Source organism: Ricinus communis, chromosome 5 (assembly GCF_019578655.1).
Source record: "Ricinus communis isolate WT05 ecotype wild-type chromosome 5, ASM1957865v1, whole genome shotgun sequence".
Lineage (NCBI taxonomy): Eukaryota > Viridiplantae > Streptophyta > Magnoliopsida > Malpighiales > Euphorbiaceae > Ricinus > Ricinus communis.
The window spans coordinates 24,723,617-24,748,541 of NC_063260.1; the positions used below are offsets into that span (position 1 = coordinate 24,723,617).

At 30.3% G+C, this 24,925-nt stretch overlaps 3 protein-coding genes across 3 annotated transcripts; 1 reads left to right on the forward strand and 2 right to left on the reverse strand.

Moving 5' to 3' along the window:
• Positions 1-645: 645 nt before the first annotated feature.
• Positions 646-4,638, reverse strand: LOC8265402. The gene is made up of 3 exons (XM_002509655.4): positions 3,328-4,638; positions 1,496-1,622; positions 646-1,376 (listed from the first exon to the last, which is right to left on the reverse strand). Exons 1-3 carry the CDS (start codon positions 4,003-4,005, stop codon positions 838-840), a joined length of 1,344 nt encoding a protein of 447 aa, XP_002509701.1. The 5' UTR covers positions 4,006-4,638; the 3' UTR covers positions 646-837.
• Positions 4,639-10,916: 6,278 nt separating this feature from the next.
• LOC8265403 (dehydration-responsive element-binding protein 1E) lies at positions 10,917-12,005 on the forward strand. The gene has a single exon (XM_002509656.4). It carries the CDS (start codon positions 11,118-11,120, stop codon positions 11,820-11,822), a length of 705 nt encoding a protein of 234 aa, XP_002509702.1. The 5' UTR covers positions 10,917-11,117; the 3' UTR covers positions 11,823-12,005.
• Positions 12,006-13,543: 1,538 nt separating this feature from the next.
• LOC8265404 (dehydration-responsive element-binding protein 1E) lies at positions 13,544-14,615 on the reverse strand. The gene has a single exon (XM_002509657.4). The coding sequence runs from the start codon at positions 14,479-14,481 to the stop codon at positions 13,789-13,791; it is 693 nt and encodes a 230-aa protein (XP_002509703.1). The 5' UTR covers positions 14,482-14,615; the 3' UTR covers positions 13,544-13,788.
• Positions 14,616-24,925: the final 10,310 nt, after the last annotated feature.

The following is a 24,925-nucleotide window of genomic DNA, read 5'->3' on the forward strand; positions in this document are numbered from 1 at the left end:
TTAAATTTACAATTTTATTAATTAAAAATTAAAAATGTTAACCATTAATATATAAATATTTAAGCTATTCTATGGATAATAGGTTGAACTTAAAAGTTTAATTGATGAAAATATTTAGCTTTTCAATCTTGGTTTTCGCCATCTAAGACTCTAATATATTTTAAAGATATATTATTCATATATAATAAAAACTTATATAAATAAATTTTATTTGAAATTAGATATTTAGAATAAATCAATTCAATTTAGAACGTCAATATATTTGAAAATATTTTTTAAATTTGCAATATTATTTTTTGACTTTATGGATAAGTAAAAGGTATGTTAGTGAATAAAAATTATTAAAAAGACTTCAATCTACGATACTAAGTGTTTAGCAACCAGACTAAAACTTTAGCTAGATAAAATCCATCTCACTAGATTTAGCGGTCCTAAAATTTAATCAAAATATGCATCTTTAAATTTTTAAATCTATAATCTTGTTTATATTTTTCTTTTCATTCTAAAATAAGTATCGATTAATTAAATTTCACAAAAATTAAAAATCTATTAAATAGCCTCAAGTATATTAGTTTTCTAAAATGAAACTTAATTAATTAAGAATTAAGATTTCTCTGTTATTCTAGAACAAGGGAGTAGTAAATATTTCAAAATTTCACCATCTTGCTTCTGCTGCTGAAGTAAAAATTTAAGGCTTTCTCAAAGTGCCTGCTGCTTCAAGGTGGCTTTAATCATTCAAAGCTAAAACGACAGCTGCCTTCAAATGAGTAAAACAACCTTGAGTTGATCAAAATATTTAACAGATATTTCATCTAACTAAATTCCCTACCAAGGACGTTAACTTAGAAGATCAAATAAGGCTTCATTCACCAAGGAAGTGAAAATCTCAAGCTCAAACTCTAAGATCAACTCTTCTTTTTCTTCACTTAAGTTTCTCCACTTCCTACTCTTCTCCATCTCTTTAACATAAATATGCCTACTTTCCTTCACCTCCCACCCTAAGAACATTTCTTGCGGGTTTCCATTTAGCCAATCTTGAATCGCTTCTAATTCTTGCTTGAATTCTTTGCTTCCTTTTACCATGCTACTACTTGCATTATTTTCAAGAATTTTTTCTCTGAAGAAGTCCAACAATACGCTTTCAGCATTAGATATAAGGCTATTCGATGATGGTAATGTCGTCTTGACAAGCTCAAGAAGTTCTTGAGCTCTTTCTTCTTTAACATCTATGGATAAAGAACGAGTTTGTATTGTGGATTTAATGGATTCATCGTCTTCACACCCTGCTAATTCAATTTGCTTTTCCAGGTTCACTGGATTTAGTTGAGCAAGACTCTCAAATGATCTGATCTTTGCCAGAAGTTTCTGTTTAGCACCTGTATATGATCATATGTATCCAGTTTAGTTATAAAGTTAACCCAATACATTGACGAGTTAATTTAGATTCTTGAATTATCAGTTTTCTTTTTATCTCAGGAAAAGTTTTTAGACACACCTTCCACATGATCAAGCCTTCGCTGGAAAGGACAGCCATTATCTTCTTCTTCCGCTTCGTCCTGGAACGGACAGTCCAGCACAGACACCGGACTAAATTGTTCTTTGTCCTCCTCATTCGCCCATTCCTGAAAAATATGCATGAAATTGTAAATGCCAGTTAATTAAGTAAAACCACTGCATGCAACAGAAGAAGTTAAACATGTATTGGATGGCACGACATGTCACTAAGGAAAATTTTTTATTTAGACTTCGTATATACATTAAAATTAATAAAATAATGACACGCATATATAAATATTTTATATTATGGTATTAGCTTATTAAGACATTTTATTTAAAACTAATAAATACATATTAATCATTTATTGATTTCATGTATAAGTAGAGACATATACTAGATGGCAATAAATTTCCGTTCAAATCTTAGGCTAAAATTGAATAGTATACCTGCAATATTCCTACTTTCAAGTATTTGATTGGATTTGATTTAATAAATATCTTGAAAGCAACCCGAGAATGGAACTAGATAATATCTATAGATTCACAAAAGAAAAAAAGAAAAAGAAGGTCGGTTTGAATTGATCATAGACAGTGTAGTCATTTTCTACCTCGTGTGGAGGCAAACCCCAAGCCCATACCTTCTAATGCGACTATGCATTCTTTTACCACACCATGGCTCATCAACTAAACACTAGCTAAAGCTCATATTTAATGAATGTCTTCCCATGCCCTTTTAATTAGGATCCATGCTCTGTACTTCGAAACGTGTAAAACTCAACTTTTTGTTATTTTGTTGTGCCTGGAAGTAATATGAATTGAATCCTTAGGAAATTATAGGTCAAATCATGAATCTTATATTTTAATAGAAGAAAATAAAGAAATATATGGACCTTTTGTAGAAACCTCAACAAACATTAATTGAAAACACAGGTTAGATTAGATCAATAGTTTATAATTTCTTGTTTAATTTCTTTCATCTCCAAATTGAATAATATATAGGATTCTTACACTTAAGTATATAAGGTCCACAATACTTGAAGGAAATTGCATTTTTATATTATAAGCAAGAAGTAGACAAAGATCAAAAGTCCACCAGCAAAGAGAAAGCAAATCCCAAAGATTAGTTGGCTAAGAGAACCCACTATAGGCTTGACACCTAAATTATTATTTTTCTCCAAATATTAATCAATCTTATTGTTTTCCTTACTTTTCCTTTTAAATGTTAGTTATACTTGGAAGTTATATTTATATATGCCTTACAGAACAAACCCACCAAAATCAAATTCTATACTATTTAATTCTTATCTAACTAACCTAAACCTCACCAAATGGTCACCGACAAAAATAAATGAATTATAAGAAAATAATTCCAAAAGAAAAATACACAATAATATCCATATTTACTGTTTATTAAATATTCGATAACTCCGAATTATTATACAATTCATTCTCAAAACAAGTACAAAAAAAACTTATATAATTGTAGGAACGATTCTATGTATCGTAGACCATGAAACTAAATACTCCCGCGAGTATTGTTGCCGTAGATCCCGCATAACAAACAATACATAGCGGGATCGTAGGCCTCGAAGAACTCGAGTGTATTTAATACCATAGACTCTAGACGTACCGTGTTCACTTCCCAATATATACTGCACACGTGAAATTCATGCAAACCCAGGTCCAGATGTTTCAACTATTTTCAACGGTTAATTTTTTTTTCTTTTTGAATTTTAGAAGATAACGAATCGAATATTATGAACCAATTAGAAATAGCAAACAACCGACAGTTTTACACACGCGAAGTATTAAATAAAAACTCTTACTCACCTTAGCGACTGGTACGCCTACTCCATCGCTGACTAGTTTCTTTATTGGTGAATCTTTTGCACTTTCTCTAACGGCGGTGTTTCGGCTGCAGTAACTCTTTGAATTACCGCTAAATTCGTTCTCGCTCCAACTGTTACTGTTGCAGTTACCGCTTGAACTTGTTAAATGCTGTTGATTTGCGTCGTGATTAATGTTGGACTTTGTATTATCTCCTTCTATGAGGAATTCATGGAACAATCTTGACCGTGTGATCTGGCCGCCGCCTCCTCTTTCTTTAGGTTCAACTTTTCTCCAGAAGCTTTTCTTGAATAGCTTCCGTGAAAAGCTTCTAGGCAAAAACTTTGAAGCCGACGGAGAAGAAGACTTAGAGTTGGAGGAAGGAAATGGGAGTAGCTTAACGGCGTTAATGACGGCTTTATGAAGAGCAGAGAATGTAGAAGAAGCTGATTTAGATGATTTGCTTCTTCTGAAATGTTGTTGTCTGGGTTTGCTGTTAGAATTGAGATCGATCTCGAGGAGAAATCGGACAGTGGTGCAGCATTGACGGCGAGGGAAAGATTTGAAGCCGTTGGATGAACATGAGCTGAAATCATCTTGAAGATAATCTTTAAGCATCATCAAAGGTCTTTTTTCGAAAACAAAAGGTTTTCTATTGGAGGAGCTGATCATGGAAGCCATAATGTTAGTCTTTTTTGAATTTTAATGAGAAATTTTAGGGTTTATAGAAAAGAGTAAGCAGTAATAATAAAGAGAGAAAGCAGAGGTAGCTTTAGTGGGAGATACAGTGAAAAGCTGGGAAAGGAACAGAGAGGCATTTAAAACATGAAAAGAGCGCAGCTTTTTAGTACCAACATTAACACTTCAAAGTTACAGAGAGAGAGAGAGAGAGAGAAGGGGAGAAAGAGAGGGAGAGTGGATTTATAGTGTGGGAAAATGGCGTGGAGATCTCAAGAAGGAGAAGAAGAAGAAGAAGAAGAAGAAGGTTGTTGGATGGTTCTTGATCAGGTGCAGTTTTTGAATCTCAAGTTTTATTATTTTATTCATTTAGTTCGTTACTATGCTTTTAAATGCTATAATTTGAATTTTTATTTTTCAAATTTATTGATTTAAACAAAAAATAAAAATAAAAACTGTCAATTGGTTATGTTTCTAGTTTCAGCTTCGTATGTATTTAGAGAGAGAAAAGAAAAAGAAAAGAGAGAGAGACCAGGAGTTGACCTTTGACAAATCTTGAAAATGATATACTGTATATATGCCATTGTTCACGCGCTTTGGCACGTGTGCTTGTCGTTAAATTTTCTGTGTTTAGATGCATTCTGACTGTAAGCCTTAAAAATTGATCTACTGTTAGATTTCGGTACATATAATATATTATACAACATGCACAGTATGCAGCAATATTATTTTATATTTTTATAATTTAACTTTTATTTTTTAGAAAAATCTAGCTAAAGTAATATCTTCTAATAATATTAGTGATATTTTTTAAAATTGTTTTCTAGTTTTTATATAATAATAATAATAATAATAATAATAAATGCTACTTGTAAAATAACATTCAATAATCTTTTTCCTGGCAGTAATAATGAATAATTAGTTTCAGATTGTAACGTTGACATAAAAATAATGTTATAATAAGAAATAGAATTAAAGTTAAACATAAATTATACATACAAAACCATTAGTTACATGTACAAATTATATGAAATTCATAAATCGTATTGTAATTTAAATTCGTATCCAATGAACTTTATTTATAAAGATACTGAATAAATTTAATTCAGCCTAAATAAAATATAATGTCATCAAGTAATATATATACAGGGACAAATTCCAGTAGTTAACTAGGGAAAAACTTTTCTCGAGTGTAGGGCAAACTTGAACTTGAAATCCGTAGCTGAGAGTTGCAGGTAGATCAATAAAAACTTTTAGTTACACAATTACTAACAATTTTGTTATCCTTTTCAAAATCCTCCTGGGGTTTTTCAGGTTTGACGTTTGGGGATATAGGTAGCTAGCTAAGCATATTATTATGGAAGTATTAATTTGTGTTGTTCCGTGGGTATTAGGAGCACTTTTAATTAAGATAACGATGGGTTTTCCATGTACGGAGACAGAACCTGATAAAGCTCGTGCTTCCAAGGATAGCTAAAACTTCCAAAGATGTTAATAATATAGTAATAATTTGGAAAAGAAATACTGTTTTGAAAATGAAGTGGGACGTCATAGCACGCGTGCTTGGCGATTCTAAAAGTACAGCCCAGATATCAAATCACTAAGTCTGTGAATGGCAACGTTATCGTTGCAGTATGCGGTGTTGAGATTAGTTTGCTTGTACAAAATGTGGTGGCGAGATTGGTTGCTGGTGTTGTGTCTAATGGCGAGACTGGTTGTTGGTGCGGCGACGAGATTGTTGCTAGTGTGTGGTAGTGAGACTACTGGTCGTTGATAATTGGTACAGTGGTGAGACTGAAAATTTGAAAAAGAGACAGTGGTCGATTCACTACATTCTATACTTTTAAAAAAAATAATTAAATGAACAGCGGGTGAGATCACTGAAGTATTGTGAGATTACTGGAGTCAAGCTAGTGGATGGAAGCTTTCAGCGGTGTTTCTTATTGCATCGACGGTAAAGCAAGCCATAAGAGAGAGAAAGGTAAACGGTAAAAAGAACAGATCAGATTTTGTGAGTTTTATTTTGATGAAAATAAAGGAATAATAATTTTTTTTTGTTATAGGTATATAAAAAGTAAAGGAAAGATTTTGATGAAGATAAGTAGTTAGGATTTGAAAAATTAAAAGAGGAGAAGATTTAAGAGAAGGTTAAGGTGACAAGAGGAGGAAAGAGAAAATCACAAAAAAGAGAGAGGAAGGGAAAGAAGAACAAGTGAGAAGTAGGATACATCATGAATATGTGTCGCATTCAAATGACGTGTAATTTTTCTATTAAAAATATAAGTTTTTTGTGATATATAGACTGCCATGTCATTTTTTGTTATAGTGTTTACTGAATAATTATTGGAGGCAGTTTTCTATTGTTAAAATCAAGATTCATAGTGTTATAAATTAAAAATTAGAAATTTTAATGATATTAGGCGTAAGATTCAAGGATGGTGAGGGTAATTTAGCTTATTGGACTATGATGTTAATTCATATTTTAGTTAATTTTCTATCTTTGGAAAAAAAGTATTTAATAAATTAATTATTTTAAATAGTTATTTAAAAATTTAAATTCATATATGTGATTTATTTTAAATATATTAATCTTATACTATTTTTAATTTTTTAATTTTTTTGGAATTATTAAATCATTATTTTTAATATTTACTACTCATTCTATTTTATTATAACTGCCGCTTTTAAATAAATAAATCTAATTATTCTTCACTTATATATATCCAATTCAATATTAATTTTTGTTTTTTAATTTATCTTTATAATGGAATATATATAATAAATTTTAAAACATTTATCGTGTCATGCAGTAGTTAGTTTTTTTTATAATTAATGCTTTTAAATATTTATTTAATTCAAATAAATTACTAAAAGCAACATGTATAATAGAATGGAAAGAATAACTTTTAATTCATAAAATATATTAATTAGAACAGAGTCGACAATAGCTATTGCATGGGATGGAATATATATTAATAATTTGTTTAATAAATGTGAAGATTAATCATGATAAAAATATAAATTTATAATTATCTAGAAATATACAATGATATTAATAAATATGTATGAAATATATTTTTGCGAAAATATATCATAATTAAAAAATTTATTTATTTAATAATTTTTTTGAAAAAAAATATGGATATTCTATTAATGAAAATTAATAAGTATATCTTGATATAAGACATAAAAATAAACATTAAACATAAAAAAAAAAAAAAAAAATTTACTCATATCAACCACCAATCATGTTGGAAGAGCAGTAAATTGTAACTGTACACGAATAATACTCTATTCGGTAGCACTAAGCTATAGATTGATTTTATAGATATTTTTTAACGAACTCAATAGTTTAAATGTAGGATTTTAATTTATTTTTTTTATAAAGAAGACTCGCAGTAAAATTTTTATAGAAGAACTTAAAATTCTGACAATAGAAATAGAGAAACTTCTCAAAAAAATATAAATATTTATTAAAATTAATTAATAAAAAAATAAAAAAAGACCACTGTCGGATTGATAGTGTATGAAAAGATGAAATTTTTATAAAGAAAAAGGAAAAGCTGCCAGGGTACTGATTATAAATACTAGAAAGAGAAAAAGATTGTTGTTACTTTTTCGTTATTTATTTATTAATGATGTGTTATGCAACGATTGATATTAATTTAAATAGGAGAGTGTTCTGGGATATAAATGCAAAACTTTTACCGTGCGGAAGTTGGAAAAGCATTTGATCATTGTGGGGGCCCTGAATGAGACAAGTGATTGCTTCCAGTGGTTAGGCTGATGACTAATAACCACTATTAAGACGCTTCTGACAGCCAACCATTACTCCCTTCATTGGTTCAATTCTTCTTTTTCATAGATGGAGCAGTTCTGCCACCCCATTCACACCCTTTTGCGAGCCCTTAATCTAATGGAGCTGATATGATTTACGAATTTTATCACAAAATCAATAGAATATAAAAATTATATTTTTAAAAATTTTCATTTTTATGAATTCTTTGATGTCTTTATATATATATATATATATATATATATATATATATATATATATATATATATATATATATATATATATATATATATATATATATAGTTAATTTAGACACAGTTATATATTTAAAATTCAAATTTAAAATTTTAATTAAATAAAAAGAGGCTCATACTATTTTATCAATATACTTTTAAATTTTATATATATTTTTAAAATAAATATCAAACCAATTAATTTTAAAAATATTTATAAAATAAAGAAATAAAATAAAAATGCATCCTTTGTTTATTAAAGTAAGAAATTTTATAAAAGCCTACTTATGCAAGTTTCCATAATTTCTCAGAATTTTTTTGTGGATAGAGAATTTCATAAAATCTATAGGTTTTATTGTTACTTTTTATTTTCAGCTAAATTGATGACTTTCAATAATGCCTAAAATTCTTGTAAAAATTGTCATCCGCAAACCTTAAACAAATATTTTAAAAATAGGACCACCATTAATTTTAAGGAGAAAATATAACGGAATTCATGTACTTTTCATGAATTTTCATGGTCTGCATACACTCTGTGTATATCTGGAACATATTTTTATAATATCATAAATTTAAATGTTTGTTTTTTTTTAACTCAATTTAAATGTTTACTATTTACTAATATTTTGTGAGTTTTATAACAAATTTAGTAGTTATAGAGATATTTACTTATATTTTATAGGGGCACGGTTGTTCAATAAAGGATTTCTTTCATCAATACTATAAAAGTATTGACAACAAAAATATCAAAAAATAAAATGTTATTTATAAAAATATCCGATTTGATTTTCTTAGATAAAAATATATATATTGGATATACATTCAAAAAAAATTGTACATATTTAATAAATTTTTGATAAATAATAAATATAAAATATATTAATTTTTATAAAATATCATCACATTTTATTTAAATTTTTAATATTAATGATAAATAAATAAATAAATCTAAAAGATATTCTTTGATTTAAAGATTTGGAAATTTGTTGATAATATCATAATAAATTGTTACAAGGTAAAAATAATATATATTGAATATATATTAAAGAAAAAAATTTATATGTCTGGTGTATTTTTGACATAAACTAAATAAAATATATATTTAAATACTAATTATATGAAATATCAATTTCTTTCAATATTAAAATTTAATTGAATAATTTAATTAATATTTAAAATATTTGTAAGTATTTTAAAAAAACTAAAAAGATGAAACATTAAGAAAATAAAAATAAATAGCAGCAAAATATATATATATTTAATAAAAATAATATATATTAAATATATGTCAAGTATACAATTGAATACCGAAAAATTGAATACAAAAAAAAAATACACTTATAAATAATAGAAATTTTAAATATCTAAATTGCTTTAAAATGAAATAGAAAACTAACAATAAAAGTTATATAATTATTAAATTATGATGTACATTAAGTGTTTATAAATTATCTGAAATTAATTTTTAAAAATAGAAAAAGTAAAAGAAAAATACTTTCTGAAAATATTAGTAGATAATTTTAAAAAATAATAAATAAAAATATTTTAAAATTATCTTTTTAAAAATGGATAAATAGTGAAATCTCATTTCCAATAAATAAAACAAAAATTTTGAAATTTTAAAGTGCTGCAGTCCACGGATATTATAAGCCCAAAATTATGGAATAGTAGCTGGTTTGAGGCCTTTTAAGAGCCCATAACGTGTTGTGTCTGCCTTTTATTTCAGTAGCTAGCCGCCTAACCGTATTATTGGCCGACAGCGTCCCTTGACTCCTGCCTTCAAATTCAATAGCTTAGCTGCCGTCATGGATAAATCGTGGTTATCCCGTGGTTTGAACCCATTGTTACTTAATTTCCTTAAAACGTTTTTATTTTGTTTGGGCGACGTCTGTGTGCACTTGGGTTGGTCATCCGACTCTTTAATTTTTAAATCAATATTATATTATATGAATAAAGTACATAAATAAAAATATATTATACAGAAATTTATAAATAATATATCATATAATTTGTACTAAAAACAGTCAATATATTTATAAATATAAAGTATCAGAAGAAATTAAATAACAACTTTCTTTATACTAATATACTAATATAATATAAATTAAACATACATAATATATAAAATAAGATGTTTTAATAAAAATAAAATAAAATGCTAATATCGACATATACTTGTAAGAAATTTAACTTTAAATTTTTTTTTATAATGATAAGGACTAAAATAATGACTCATTTTCTGTTCAAATTTTATTGGATATAAAAAATTAAAAATTAATAATACATGCATTTATAAATTTAGCATGTAATTAAAACAAAAAATTCAAGTTGGAAGTCCTCCTCTTTATTTGTAAAAAAAATAAATAAAAAATCGATGATATTAGAGTCAATTTACCTAATTTTTGTTGGGCTTAGAGTACCAAAAACTCCTGAAACATAAGAAAAAGGACCGCTAACAAATTTTGCAATGTTTGAAACATGGAATCAACGTCCTTCGTTCACACCCCTTAAACCCGAAACTGTTGGGTAGTAATCCAAACGTTGTGCACCCTCGTTAGACAAGAAAGGAAAAAAGTACAGTGACACTAGTTATAGTCATAGACAGGCCGCACGAATCATTCCTAAAATCTGAAAATACAACCCTCACGTGTTATTTCAAGCCAAGGAAACAAAAATAAACATAATCATTTCACCAATTTTATAAATACGCGTTTGTTAATTCAATTTTATCCATATCACGAAGAAAAGAAAAATCCACTTTCTTGTTTTTTCGTTTTATATAGTTTGAACTAACCGTGGGCCTCCAAGTGGTAACCGTGTCCAAACTCTGACACTTATCTTTCTCACTATATGTAAATATAGTTGCCTATATAACAATCAACAGCTTAAAATATTACTAGCAAAACCTCTTATCTTTACCAAATAATCTCACACCAAAACTGGATAAATTTTATAACTGAAGTCAACCCAGTGCTGAATTACACAAATACTGCAAGACCCTGATAGCTCTAACCTCAAAAACTGACTAGATTTTACAAGTGAAGTGAGTGAACCCATTTGCCAATTTCAAAATCTTTAATTTTTCGATGGATCATCATATCTTTAGCCAGCTCTCTGATCCATTTCCTTTTAACAGCAATAGCATCACTCGCGATTCACCTACTCTATCAGATGCATGCTCAGCTCCAGGAGGCAGTTCTCATTCAGATGAAGAAGTGATACTAGCAAGTAACCTTCCGAAGAAACCTGCTGGGAGGAGAGTGTTTAAAGAGACCCGACATCCGGTTTTTAGAGGTGTAAGGAGGAGAAATGGCAATAAATGGGTATGTGAGGTTCGTGTGCCAAATAAAAAATCAAGAATATGGCTTGGAACTTATCCTACACCAGAAATGGCAGCCAGAGCACATGATGTAGCTGCATTGGCCCTAAGAGGCAAATCTGCTTGTCTCAACTTTTCTGATTCCGCTTGGAGGTTACCTATCCCATCTTCTACGAGCGCTAGGGAGATTAGGAGAATTGCTGCTGAGGCAGCAGAGTCGTTTAGGCCTCAAGAATTTGGTTGTCCGGGAGAGCAAAATAGCAGCACAGAGGATCATCCGAGTGGAGCTTGTTGCGACGAGTCCAAGACTACTGTGCCTTTCATGGATGCAGAGGAGGTTTTTGACATGCCAAGCTTACTTGTGGAAATGGCACAAGGTCTTTTACTATCTCCTCTCCGTTTTGAAGAAGATGTTGGTACGGATTGGAATGGGTTGGAAAATGACTTTGATATATCACTGTGGAGCGACTAATGAATTAATTATTACTCGGCGGCTAAAAAGAGAAAGAAAGAAGAGAGAAAGAAAGGAAAAAAAAGAAGAAAGATTGTAAATTTTGTTATGGACTGCATGTTTTTGAACGGTACTTAATTAGTGTTAGATATGTAATAATTCAAGTTATTAATACAGTACATAGATATAGATATGATACAATTACACATCTTCAATAGTTATCTGAAACTACTAATATCTATTTTTTCTTATTGAATTTATATTATTAAATATGATTTTCCGTAGATCTATATTTTAATAAAACAAAAACTTTTATATATATAAAGAAAGAAAATATGTTAGTGAAAATGAATAACCCCAATCCTAATTATGATCCGAAATTAAATGAAGGAAAAGAAAAAACAGCTTTTTGTTTCAAATTTTAAGACTTATCATTCCTTGGGTTTCCTTGTTATGCCCATTTTCCTCTTCAATCCCATGTTTTGAAATTATAGTCCTCATACATCAAAGGAAACTGATTAGTGAAAATGCATATAATCAGTAAGTTAGTTGAGTGTCATTCGTTGAGAAGTAATAAGCTATAGTGGAGGTTTTGAGGTTGAAATAACATCTCACTTATTAGTTTTTTAAATAAATTATTAGTTTTCGTTTTCAGAGAAAGGACTTGACCCCCCCCCTGAATAGACCAAACCAGTCCCTTCTATTTGATTTTGCTTGATGAGGTTAGTTTCTAATAAGTTCCCTGCTTTCCTTCTGGTAGAGTTGAGAATTGTATAATGACTGTTTCAAACCTGTCACTAGCAGAAAAGGAAGTACTAATCGTATATACTGGGAATCTATTTTTGAGTTCTTATTTGTAGCTACAACCTTCGAATGTGATTTTGAAGGGTCACTTCTGAGCTTGACATCACGGTCACATCCACGCGCTTTAATTATAATTAGAAGCTTCTCACTTGCAGCTAGTTCATGCATGTATGCAAATTCCCAATATATATACACGAGTGATGTAGCAACTATATCAAAGAAACTGCTTTGAGGTTTCCCTATGGCCTCCACTCACTCGACTCATCAATTACTAAATTCAAATATTATATATGGGGAAAAATTATATTAATGTTGATTAAATTTTGTATTTTATAAAATATATATATATATATATATATATATATATATATATATATATATATATATATATATATATATATATATATATATATTTTAACTTTAGTAACATGAATGGATACATTTAGAAAAATATCTTACATGGATACTTGTCAAATTTTATAACAAAACGATAGTTAACTTTTAATTTATTACAAAATAAGTGCTCTATATTTATTTTTTAAAATTAATTTCTTAATATTTTTATTATAAAATGTAAAATTTAATGAATTTTTTTATATATTTTTTAAAAAATTATTAGTGTTATTAAAATTTAATTTAATTATAAATTAAAAATTTAATATCTTCCAATTACAAGTAGAAGATTTAGTGACTGTCCATTGTATGCCGCTTTCTAACCGACAAGATGTAAATTTTGTATCTCAAAACAGAAAATTATAGTTTTGGGCCACACTATCAATTTCGGCTTATCCAAGTTATCTCTTGGATTTTTAAGATTCCAACTTCAAACTCTAGTCAAAGGTTAATAAAATAATATTACCTTAAATAGATTTCAATCTTCTTTTGATAAATTTGGTCATGATCGAATTTAATTTTGAATAATGCATATTCTAAAAGAGTAGCAGAGTGGTAAGTTTACGTGATTTTCATGTGACAAAAGAAATGATATTTACAGTGCAGGAATTGATTAATTCTAATGAATGAATTAATTGAACATCTTGTCTATCCCTAGCTGCTAATTCTGTACCATCTTACAAATATAGATGGTACAGAAAAAAGCAAAAAATCAAGAAAGCTACAAAATATAACCAGTTCGTAGTGAAAAAAGTATACATCCAGTCATCTTCTCTATAGCACATATATGTCAAACAGAATAACTCCATAAAGACACATCAATATCAGCTTCCAAGTGATCACCCAGTTCCATACCATCATTCCTTGCATAATGCGGAGGTGAAAGTAAAGGCCTTTCTGCCATACGTGCAAGCAATCCTGGCATGTCAAGAAAATCTTCTTCATCGATATATGATACTTCTTGTTTCGAATCACTGCTTGAAGCTTCACCAGCATCCTGCTCCACAACCGACCCGAACTTTCTTGTCACTTGGCCTCCAAATTCTTGAGGCCTGAACAACTCCGCGGCTTCATGTGCAGCTCTCCTGATATCATTAGGGTCTGTAGAAACAGGCACAGGCAACCTCCAAGCAGAGTCAGCAAAGTTAAGGCAAGCAGATTTTCCTCTAAGAGCCAATGCAGCAACGTCGTGTGCTCTAGCTGCCATTTCAGGAGTAGGATAAGTACCAAGCCATATTCTTGATTTCTTATTTGGCTCACGTAGCTCGCAGACCCACTTGTCATTATTCCTATTCCTAACGCCTCTAAAGACAGGATGTCGAGTCTCCTTGAACACTCTCCGCCCAGCTCGCTTCTTCGGATAGCTCGTGGCTAACAGCACTTCTTCGTCAGAATGAACAGCGCGACGACTGGTGGTGGAATCGGACGGCGAAAAGGATTCATGCTTATCAAATGGGTAGGGATCAGAAAATTGAGTTTGCATAGTCTAGTGTATGGATAGTTTTATTTTTTTTATCGTGTGTATAGTTTTGAACTTTTGGGTAATATATTATTTATAGTTTTTTGCAAGTAAAAAGGAGGAGTTGTTGGTTGATGATTAGGAGGCAAAATGATATGGTATTTATAAACAACAAATAAATAAATAAATAAATAAAAGAAGGAAGTAGAGGTTTTGGATTGGGCGCGAAGTTGACGCGGAAACGGAAGGCAGAGAGACACTTAGTAGCAGCGTAAAGGAGGACAGCTGGGGTTCACACTTTGCCAAAGAAAGGAAGCAACAGTTGAGTTGCAGTTCTGATAGTATTTGCTTTGCTTCGTTTCTATTGGCTGTTGAAGAGGTTATTCTTTTGACTGTTGTAGTTTAGTAGATTCCAGCCGGCATGATATATGCTAGAGTGATAAAAGAAACAAGTCATCAAGTGTCTACCCCGTGGCTATTGTGTGGGGTTATCCAGTTTCCTACATCATCCCTTGGAATGGATAAAACCTTAAAAACAATCTGAAAGCAGAAACAACACGTGCGTCGTTTTGTCCAGTGTGTGATCTGTCAGTCACCACTCTCAAGCCCATGCCCATGCCCCTGCCCCTGCCCCTGGTTTTCATTTTTCTTCGCTCTGTTTCTTTGGCTTGCTGTGCTTGGGCATATTTTATTTCCATGTGATTCATACAATTAGCATCTTAACTTTATGTTGTTTTTACTTTTTTCTTATTAATTTAAAATTAGTTCGGATAGTCAAGTAAATATTGGATTTCACTGTCACCAATATGATTTCTTTCGATCTTTCATTTGACAAATTCTTCAGACCTATCCCTACGCCTTATGAATTCCTTCTCTTTAGCCCATGGCTGGCTTCTGCGTTTGGGATAGCTTTTCAAGCCCATATATTCATGCTTTTCTGTGATTTGGGCTTTCAGTCAGACCAATCCCTAGGCCCTATAACACTTGATTATTTTCATGCTATGGCTGGCAATTTTCGACATCGTCCGTTTCTCTTTAATCCGTAATTTTTTGAAAAAATTTCACTCAATTATTGTGCATGGTTTAATATATTTTTGTTTTAGCATTTATAATTTACTTTTTATTATTTTAATATATTATAAATACAATTGTTAGCAAATAATAGTTAAATAACATAACAACGTTAATAAATACTGATATATTAAATAAAAAAACAGTAACTATTACATGGCACGTCAGAATCTCCTAATAATATTGTATAATTTTATTGTTATTTGTTAACAGTCAAATTTATATTATAAAATAATAAAAAATAAACTATAAACTCTAAAATAAAAATATATTAGATTGCAAAATAGTTTAATAAAATTTTCTCCAATTTCTACCCGTCCATAATTTTTCACTTTTTTCTTTTACTTATTTCCACTCAATCTTATTGGCTGCTGATTTTGGCACTCCACAAATACATTATAGCATTCCTCTTAATCACTTCAACCTGTAATTTTACTATAATGCTCCTAGGATATTTTACTGTTCTATTAAAATTCACAGAGGGTAAATATGGCATTTAAGACACTTGTAAATTATAAGAGGGATGCCATGTTAAAACTGCATATTGTTGGATGTGGAAATAAATAAGAAGAGTGCTACAATATATTTGTGGAGTGCTAAAATTAACAATATTTTATTTATTCAGTTTGAATATAATATTCAAATCCAATCAGACAAATCTTTACAGGCTACGGCAATGGAGTTTGACAAATACACACCCATTACTAAATGGGTCTTTGTTCTTAATCTCTTGAAGCCTGTCTTGTCAAACTTACCCATTTAGTAATAAATATATATATGTATCTGGGCCTAACTTGCTTAAGGAGGCAAAGACAGACTTACCTATTTATGTAAAATGATAAAACAATCTATGTAATCAGAGATAAATAGTATCAAATTAAACAACTTTAGGAGAAAGTATCAAATTTATGAAATAAGTGAGAAGTGATTAACGAATGAAATCCATTAATATAAATTAAAATGAATAACAACTGCATCTTGTTAGATTTGAGTCCCATCATTATTAAAATTATCACAATTTGCTACTTGGTTATTCTTTAGCATTTTACTGTGTTGATAATGGGAGATTATTTGCCACCAACTTAAGTGCAAAATGGATTGGATATTCAATTATTATATGAAATAAAATATTAAATGATTTTTATTTATTCTTAAATGCAGTAGAAAATTAGACTGGATCATTTGGAAATGTAGAAAAAAATGCAAAAGTGAACAACCATATATGTTGTTGATATTTAGGGATTTGTGTCTCTCCCACATTGTTAAGTTATTAATTTTTGAGAAGTATTTCTCCCACATTGCTAAGTTAACAATCTTGAGGTACCTTCCAAGCCTGATAAGTATCACACGACCTCTCGAAGAGAATGGTTCCATCATTATGAACCTATCTTAGGAGGATCTGTGTATAGTTGTGAAGATAATGTCTTAAAAATCATAGGCATTAGAACTATCAGGTTGAAGATGCATGACGGTACAGTCCGCACTATTCAAGGAGTGCGACATGTGGAAGGTCTGAAGAAGAATTTGTCATCTCTGGGACAGCTGGATGATCTTAATTGCATTATCAAAGTTCAGAAAGGAATCATAAAGATTAGTCGAGGAGCGCTTGTAATTATGAAAGGAGAAAAAATTGCTGCTAATTTGTATATGTTTTTTAGAGAGACTGTGAATGAAGCAGAAGCATTTGTTGCTTTAAGTAGTTCAAGCGAGAGATCTGCAATGGTGTGGCATCAGAAGCTTGGACATATGTCTGAACAAGGCATGAAGGTTCTTGCTGAGAAAAATCTACTTCCTGATCTCACAAAGGTGTCATTACCCTTTTGTGAGTATTATATAATAAGCAAGCAGCATCGATTACAGTTCAATACATCCAATTCTAGAAGCAAGGATGTTCTAGAATTAGTTCACTCTGATGTATGGCAAGCACCAGTTTCATCACTAGGAGGAGCTAAGTACTTTTGTGTCCTTCATCGATGATTACTCCAGGAGATGTTGGGTGTATCCCATCAAGAGCAAGGGAGATGTATTTGCAGTTTTCAAAACTTACAAAGCGCGAGTTGAACTTGATTTAGGCAATAAGATCAAGTGTTTGAGGACAAATAATGGAGGAGAATACACAGGTAATGAATTTGATAGCTTTTGTAAGCAAGAAAGCATTAAGAGGCAGTTCACTACGGCATACACTCCTCAGCAAAATGGAGTGGCAGAGTGGATGAACAGAACTCTGTTAGAAAGAACTAGAGCAATGTTGGGAGCTGCAGGCTTGAATAAGGCATTTTGGGCTGAGGCCGTTAACACCGCTTGTTATGTGATTAACCGGTCTCCATCTACAACAATTGATCAAAAGACACCGATGAAGATATGGACTGGGAAGCCAGTTGATTATTCAAACTTCCATATATTTGGAAGTCCTGTGTATGTGATGTATAATACCCAAGAAACTACAAAGCTGGATCCAAAATCCAGGAAGTGTTTGTTCTTGGGATATGCTGATGGTGTGAAGGGGTATCGCCTGTGGGATCCCACTGCCCACAAGGTTATAATCAGCAGGGATGTAATCTTCTTAGAAGATAAATTGAAGGGAGAAGATGATAGCACTTCAAAAGAAAATTCAGAGACTACAACTATACAGGTGGAAAGAAAGTCTACAGAAAAAGATTCTTCCCGGGCGACCTTTAGAGCACGAAGAGGAAGAACCAGTCGAGTTTGAAGAGCCAGCTGAGTTTGAAGAGTCAGAACTTGGAAAGGAAAAACGTATAAAATTTACACCAACCTGGCAGAAAGATTATAATATAGGCAGCAATGTCGCATACTATCTTCTAAATGAGGAAGGGGAGCCATCAACTCTCCAAGAAGCAATGAGCAGTTCAAATGCATCTCAGTGGATGACAGCAATGCAAGAAGAGATGGAAGCTCTACATAAGAACAAGACTTGGGAGCTTGTGCCACTACCACAAGGAAGAAAGGCCATTGGCAACAAATGGGTCTTTAAGATCAAAAGAAATAGTGATGATCAAGTGGAGCGGTTTCGTGCAAGAATGGTGGTGAAAGGATATGCTCAAAAGGAGGGGATTGACTTCAACGAAATATTTTCCCCTGTGGTTCGATTAACAACTGTTCGAGTAGTCTTGACAATGTGTGCTACATTTGACTTACATCTAGAGCAGCTAGATGTGAAAACAACTTTTCTTCATGGAGATCTTAAAGAAGAAATTTATATACTCCAGCCAGAAGGTTTTGAAGAAAAAGAAAAGCGGAACTTGGTTTGTAGGTTGAACAAATCTTTATACGGTTTAAAGCAGGAGCCGAGGTGTTGGTATAAGAGATTTGATTCCTTCATCATGAGCCTTGGATACAACAGACTTAATGCAGACTCTTGTGCATATTTCAAGAGGTTTGGTAAAAATGATTTTATTATCTTACTGTTGTATGTAGATGACATGTTGGTAGCAGGCCCTAACAAAGATCATATTGAAGAACTAAAGGCACAGTTGGCTAGAGAATTTGAAATGAAGGACTTGGGACTAGCAAACAAGATTCTAGGGATGCAAATTCACCGAGACAGAAATAATAGAAAGATTTGGCTTTCTCAGAAAAATTATTTGAAGAAGGTCTTGCGACGCTTTAATATGAAAAATTGCAAGTCAATTTCTACCCTACTTCCTATTAGTTTCAAATTATCCTCCAGTATGACTCCTAGCAGTGAATAAGGAAGGATGGAAATGTCTCGAGTACCGTATGCATCAGTAGTGGGGAGTTTAATGTTCGCGATGATTTATACACGACCAGACATTACACATGCAGTGGGAGTAGTAAGTCGGTACATGGCGAATCCTGGCAGAGAGCATTGGAATGTTGTAAAGAGGATTCTAAGATATGTTAAGGGAACCTTAGATGTTGCATTGTATTATGGAGGATCAGACTTTATTATCAGAGAATATATTGACTCAGATTATGCAGGTGATCTTGATAAAAGCAAATCTACTACAGCGTATGTGTTCACACTTACTGGCGGAGCTGTAAGCTGGGCATCAAAACTGCAGTCAGTTGTGGCGACATAAAAAACAGAAGCAGAATATGTAGCAGCTACACAAGCTAGTAAGGAAGCAGTATGGTTGAAAATGATGATGGAGGAACTCGGGCACGAACAAGAGCACATTCCTCTATTCTGTGACAGTCAAAGTGCCTTGCATCTCGCAAGGAATCCAGCTTTTCATTAAAAGTCAAAGCACATACGAGTCCAGTATCACTTCGTTCGTGAAAAAGTGGAAGAGGGCACTGTGGATAAATTTATTTGGTGTCAATCCTCTAGTGGCTTGATAAAAGTATAAGCAGCATGGAAATACAAGGAAGAAAGGACGGTGTGAAGATCTGACTGATCCTCAATCAAATCTTCAAGTGGGAGATTGTTGATATTTAGAGATTTGTGTCTCTCCCACATTGTTAAGTTATTAGTTTTTGAGGAGTATTTCTCCCACATTGCTAAGTTAGCAATCTTGAGGTATCTTCCAAGCCTATATAATAGAGGCCTCACCTTGTTATTCAATTATTCCAAAAATAAGAGAAAAATATTAGAGAGTTAAGCAATTATTTTTCTCCTATTATAAAGAGAGAATTTTAATGTTTTCTCTTTTATAAATAGAGAGTTTGTAACTATTATTATTTTCTTATAGTAAAATTCTTCTATCCTTGCCCGTGGTTTTTACTTTAGAGGTTTTCCACGTAAATCTGTGTGTTGTATTGTGTATTTTATCTATTTTATCTTTATTTTCTCAAATTATTAGCTGTGATTTTACTCTATCATGTTTATATTTTTCTACGGGCTAGTGAAATTCAACATCCAAATAGGAAACCAGAAAACACAATCTGTTTCCCCTATTATAACATCATATTAAATTCTGAAATAGGTGAAGGGTGACTAATGAACTGGATAGAATCTAGTCCATTCCATGATTTTAAAATTACTACTGCATTTAAGAATAACTTTTGTAGTAATAATTAAAATTCGATTACGGTTCTTTTATATTTATATTGAAAATAATAAGTTATATTTTTATAATATTGAGCATTTATTCAAAATTTGATTGACATTTGTGATTCAGTCAAAAAATTACAAATCATTAAAATTTTAAATTTTAATAAAGTATCAATTGTTCAATTTTAGAGTTTAAATTAAAAATATAAAATTGTAAACATGATTTATCATATTTGAACTTGAATATAATAATTGCTTGATATTTAACACATATAAACTCTCCAGCTTTTGATATTTAGACAAGGGAGAATTGATGCTGAATTAACAGGAGTCGTTAGTCCCCATGCAAACCAATCCCATTTAAATCAATTAAAGGTCCATTAACTAGATAAATGGGGATCAGAAATTAAGATAATTAGTCTTTTACTTATTATTATTTTAATTATAAAATTAAATTTATAAATATAATTTAATAAATTTTTAATTATAATTGATATTACTATTTTTTAGAATTGAAAATTATTATATAATTAAAAGTATTATTTCATTAGTGAATATAATATTTAAAGATATTATTTTTTATAGTTAGAATTATTATCTAATTAGAAAACTTATTTATTAGTTAATAAATTATTAAAATATAAGTAATATGTTTCTTAGAATAATCATTATCTAACTGGAAAACTAATAATTATCTGATTAAGAATCTAATTAATTATTTATATGTTATTTTTCAGAATTATAATTAGTGTTTAATTAGGAATGTAATTTATTATATATACTTGACATTATTTTAGTATAATTTTATAATTTTCAGCTTAGCAATTAACATGCAAATCCAAATTCACTTTCATATCAATTTCATTTTGAAGTAAACAAAAGTTGATAAACTAGTAACTAGTGAAATTCTTTTCAACAAGCATCAATCCAAAGTATCAAATCTATAGAAAATGGTAAGAACTTAATTGCGTGCGACTCTCGGACAAATACTAAAACGTGTAAATTAAAGTTGAACTAGAAAATAACAGTAAACTAAATGCAAGTAATTGACAATTTAAGTCGAGGTTACTGCCTTAGAAATCTCATCAAGTGGTCCATTGAAGTGTAGGAGCAGTGTTTCATTATCAGCCAGACTGTGTAATTGACTATAAATCATACATGTATACAAACGAAAACTACCGATGGCCGCCCAGCCGCAAAACATGACTATTTTAGTTTGTCATACATATCGTGTCTTTATAAAAACGAAAAAGAAAAACTATAAGAAAATACAATATATATTAATAACATCATTAATTATATATTTTCATATTCTACAACTAATTTAGTTTGTCTTGTTGATACCAATGGAAGTATATATATATATATACACATAAAAATTAAATAATGCAAGCTACACTGTAGATCGAGTTAAAGAAAACATGTTGGATGATTAGTAATAGCAACGTAAAGGAATAAAGAAAACATGAATATTATTCTGGGAGATGGAGAATTCCAATTAAAGTTGAGAAATAACTCAAATCAATGATAATATATTAAAGAATCATCATATAACTAACAAACCAAAAGAACAATAATGATTGGTATGAATGGTTTGAAGACTCAAATTCTTTGTTGAACCACTTAATTACAAATCTCTGAGTTCAAGAAACCCTGTTGTTTTTACAAAGGTGGGGGGGCCTGAAAACTAAGGGCAAGAGCAAGAACAAGATCAAGAACTTGAAAAGCTAGCTTTCTTCTTTTCTCGAAACAAACTAGCTAGATGGAAAAAAGAGAGGCAATTATTTTGTGTCAACCACATTGGATGCTTGTCCCCTCACATTCAAAGATGATTTGATCAAATCATACAATATATATATATATATATATATGAAAGTTAACTGTACCAATTAATTAGTGATCAATTTGGCACATTAATTGTAATTTTTTAATCTTGATAAAAGAAAGCTTTTTGGCTTTGTGTAATTTCCACATTACCCGAAGAGGCAAAGTGGAATTTGCATGATTAACTAATGTGTTTCTTTTCCCTCTTTTTCTCCTATATGTTTTTATACAACCATCTTTTGACTATATAAAGAGATGTTAAAAAGATATTCATAATATATACAAACTCTTATTTTAACTTACAAAAATTTTCAGGAGGGAAACGGAAAAAGGGCTAAAGCTATTGATAATTTGACATTTTTAAACATTCAATGGATAGTACAAAAGTTAGAATACTTGGACAAAAAGAAAAATCAACTATTAATATGCTGCAAAAACTTATAATTCTCAGCTTTTTGTCTAGTCGGCTAAAGCGTATGGAAAATGTCTTTTAATTTTGATATTGGATAATTATATTTATTCCATATGCATAATAATAATGATAATTTACTATATATGAGGTAGCTTATATATATATATATATATATATATATATATATATATATGTGTGTGTGTATGGATGCGCTTATGTGTTTTGTCTGAAAGAAGAGAGAGACATGTTACCTACCCAAAGAAAGTGAAAAAAGGGAAGAAATAATTGTCGGCCATGGATTTCTTTTCCCTTCTTTTTCAGCCACAGTCAAATTTTTTGCTGATTGAAAGTTTGAAGAGGAATATCGGCGTTCCATATTCAATTTCCTTGATAAGAGACAAAACCCCAGAAAAAGAAAACGTATCTTTCTTATTTTCGATTTCATGAATAACAGGTACCCAACTAGCTAGAGACTGGAGTTAGCTGCATCTCCTCTTTTCAACATTTGAAAGGAAATCCCTGGATTTCATGGCCGACCTGAATTATACCAAACTTCTTTTATTTTATTGATTATTATCATCATTCACTAAAATGCATAATTCATACCCCAATTGGAAAACTACTTTTTGAAACTGCAAACACTGCCTAATTATTATATTGACACCTTGATGTTAGTTCGATTTTTCTCTAATAACCTTCCTCTCGGTATCTTATATAGAAATAATCTCTCTCTATATACTCATAATAAATTCTAATCTCAATTTAGAAAAATTCTAATATTTTTAAAAAATTTCCTCCACATAATAATAATATAATTATATATTTAAAAATATACACTATACAATTAATAATAATCATATAATTTTTTTATTCACGGGTGAGAGGAGTAAAGTTCAAACTTAAAATCTTATTCGAGTAAAAAATGAGTCTACCTCTAAATTAAAGTATGTTGGTGTAATAGTTAAGTGCATAATTAAATGGTATGCACTAATAAAAAATGAATGGCTATATTTTAATATTTTATTATTTGAATTACGAATAATAAAATATGTATATTTTCAGTCATGTTATTATTAATTCTCTATTTAAAATGAATTGATTGACAGTCCGGATAAAAGCAACACTAAATACTCAGTTAAGCAGGAAAAAGAAACAAAGATAAAGTAAAGAATCTTGTTAAAAGAAAAAGAAAAGCGTTGATTGCTCAAAGACATCTTTTACAAATTTTCTAGTTTTAGATTTATGATCTATAGATGCAAAGGACAAGTACACGTAATTGTTTTTTCTTTTCTGAAAGATTTATATATGTATATAGTTGCATACGCAAAGCCTTCAACACTTCACAAATTAATGCTCCTAAAATGGATTTGTGGGTGCTATGAATAATATTTTCAATTGGGTCCACCAGATATGGCAATAGATGTTTGTCCCCTTGAATTACATAAGAAGAAGAAGAAGAAGAGAAAAAGTCATGTTGGCCCTGTAATCATGACTCTCTAGTTTAAACTTATGGTTTGAAATCCAACTTTTTCTTGAATTGGTCTGTTGTAAGTTGTAATTAATTCTTATTTAATTCAAAAGTATTTTTGTTATAAAGGTTTCTATAAATAAAAATTAACATTCACCTCGACAAAACTATATAGATAGACAAATGATTGTACTAATGGACATGACAAAAATAATAAATTAATAAAGGTGGGACATGTGTTCAAATTAAAGTAATAATATGATAATAACCCAAAATTTACAGTGTAACCATTCAATCAAATAGGCATGTTTTACTGATAATCCATTGTTTTCTTATAACTCATAATACATTTATTTCTTTCAAAGTGGCATTACTTTCTTTCAATCTTTCATCACACAGACGTTGACACTCCCTAGAGCAAGAAGGACCCACACTGTTTTGACTGAAAATAATCTCGAAACTCCAAAAGGATGCAAATTTTTTGCATTGCCTTGTGACAGACATCATTAAAGAAACCTTCCTTATCAACTTTTGCTTAATTTGAGAAGAAGATGTCTGAAAGTCTAGAGAATTTATTCTATAATTTTGTCTTCCTTTTTCAGATTACTATGCCCAAAGTCAAGATCTTTTTGTTTCCTCTTTTAGTTGGCTTAGCTTTAATTTTGTAAAGAAAGCGCAATTTTTAAAATACTGTTCTATGTTATTGGTTGGTATGTAA

Coding starts and splice junctions, on each gene's coding strand:
- LOC8265404 (XM_002509657.4), bottom strand. CDS start 14,481: ATGCAAACTCAATTTTCTGATCCCTACCCATTTGATAAGCATGAATCC.
- LOC8265403 (XM_002509656.4), top strand. CDS start 11,118: ATGGATCATCATATCTTTAGCCAGCTCTCTGATCCATTTCCTTTTAAC.
- LOC8265402 (XM_002509655.4), bottom strand. CDS start 4,005: ATGGCTTCCATGATCAGCTCCTCCAATAGAAAACCTTTTGTTTTCGAA. Junction 1,623..3,327: donor TAGGCGTACCAGTCGCTAAG/GTGAGTAAGAGT, acceptor CATATTTTTCAG/GAATGGGCGAATGAGGAGGA. Junction 1,377..1,495: donor AAGGCTTGATCATGTGGAAG/GTGTGTCTAAAA, acceptor GATCATATACAG/GTGCTAAACAGAAACTTCTG.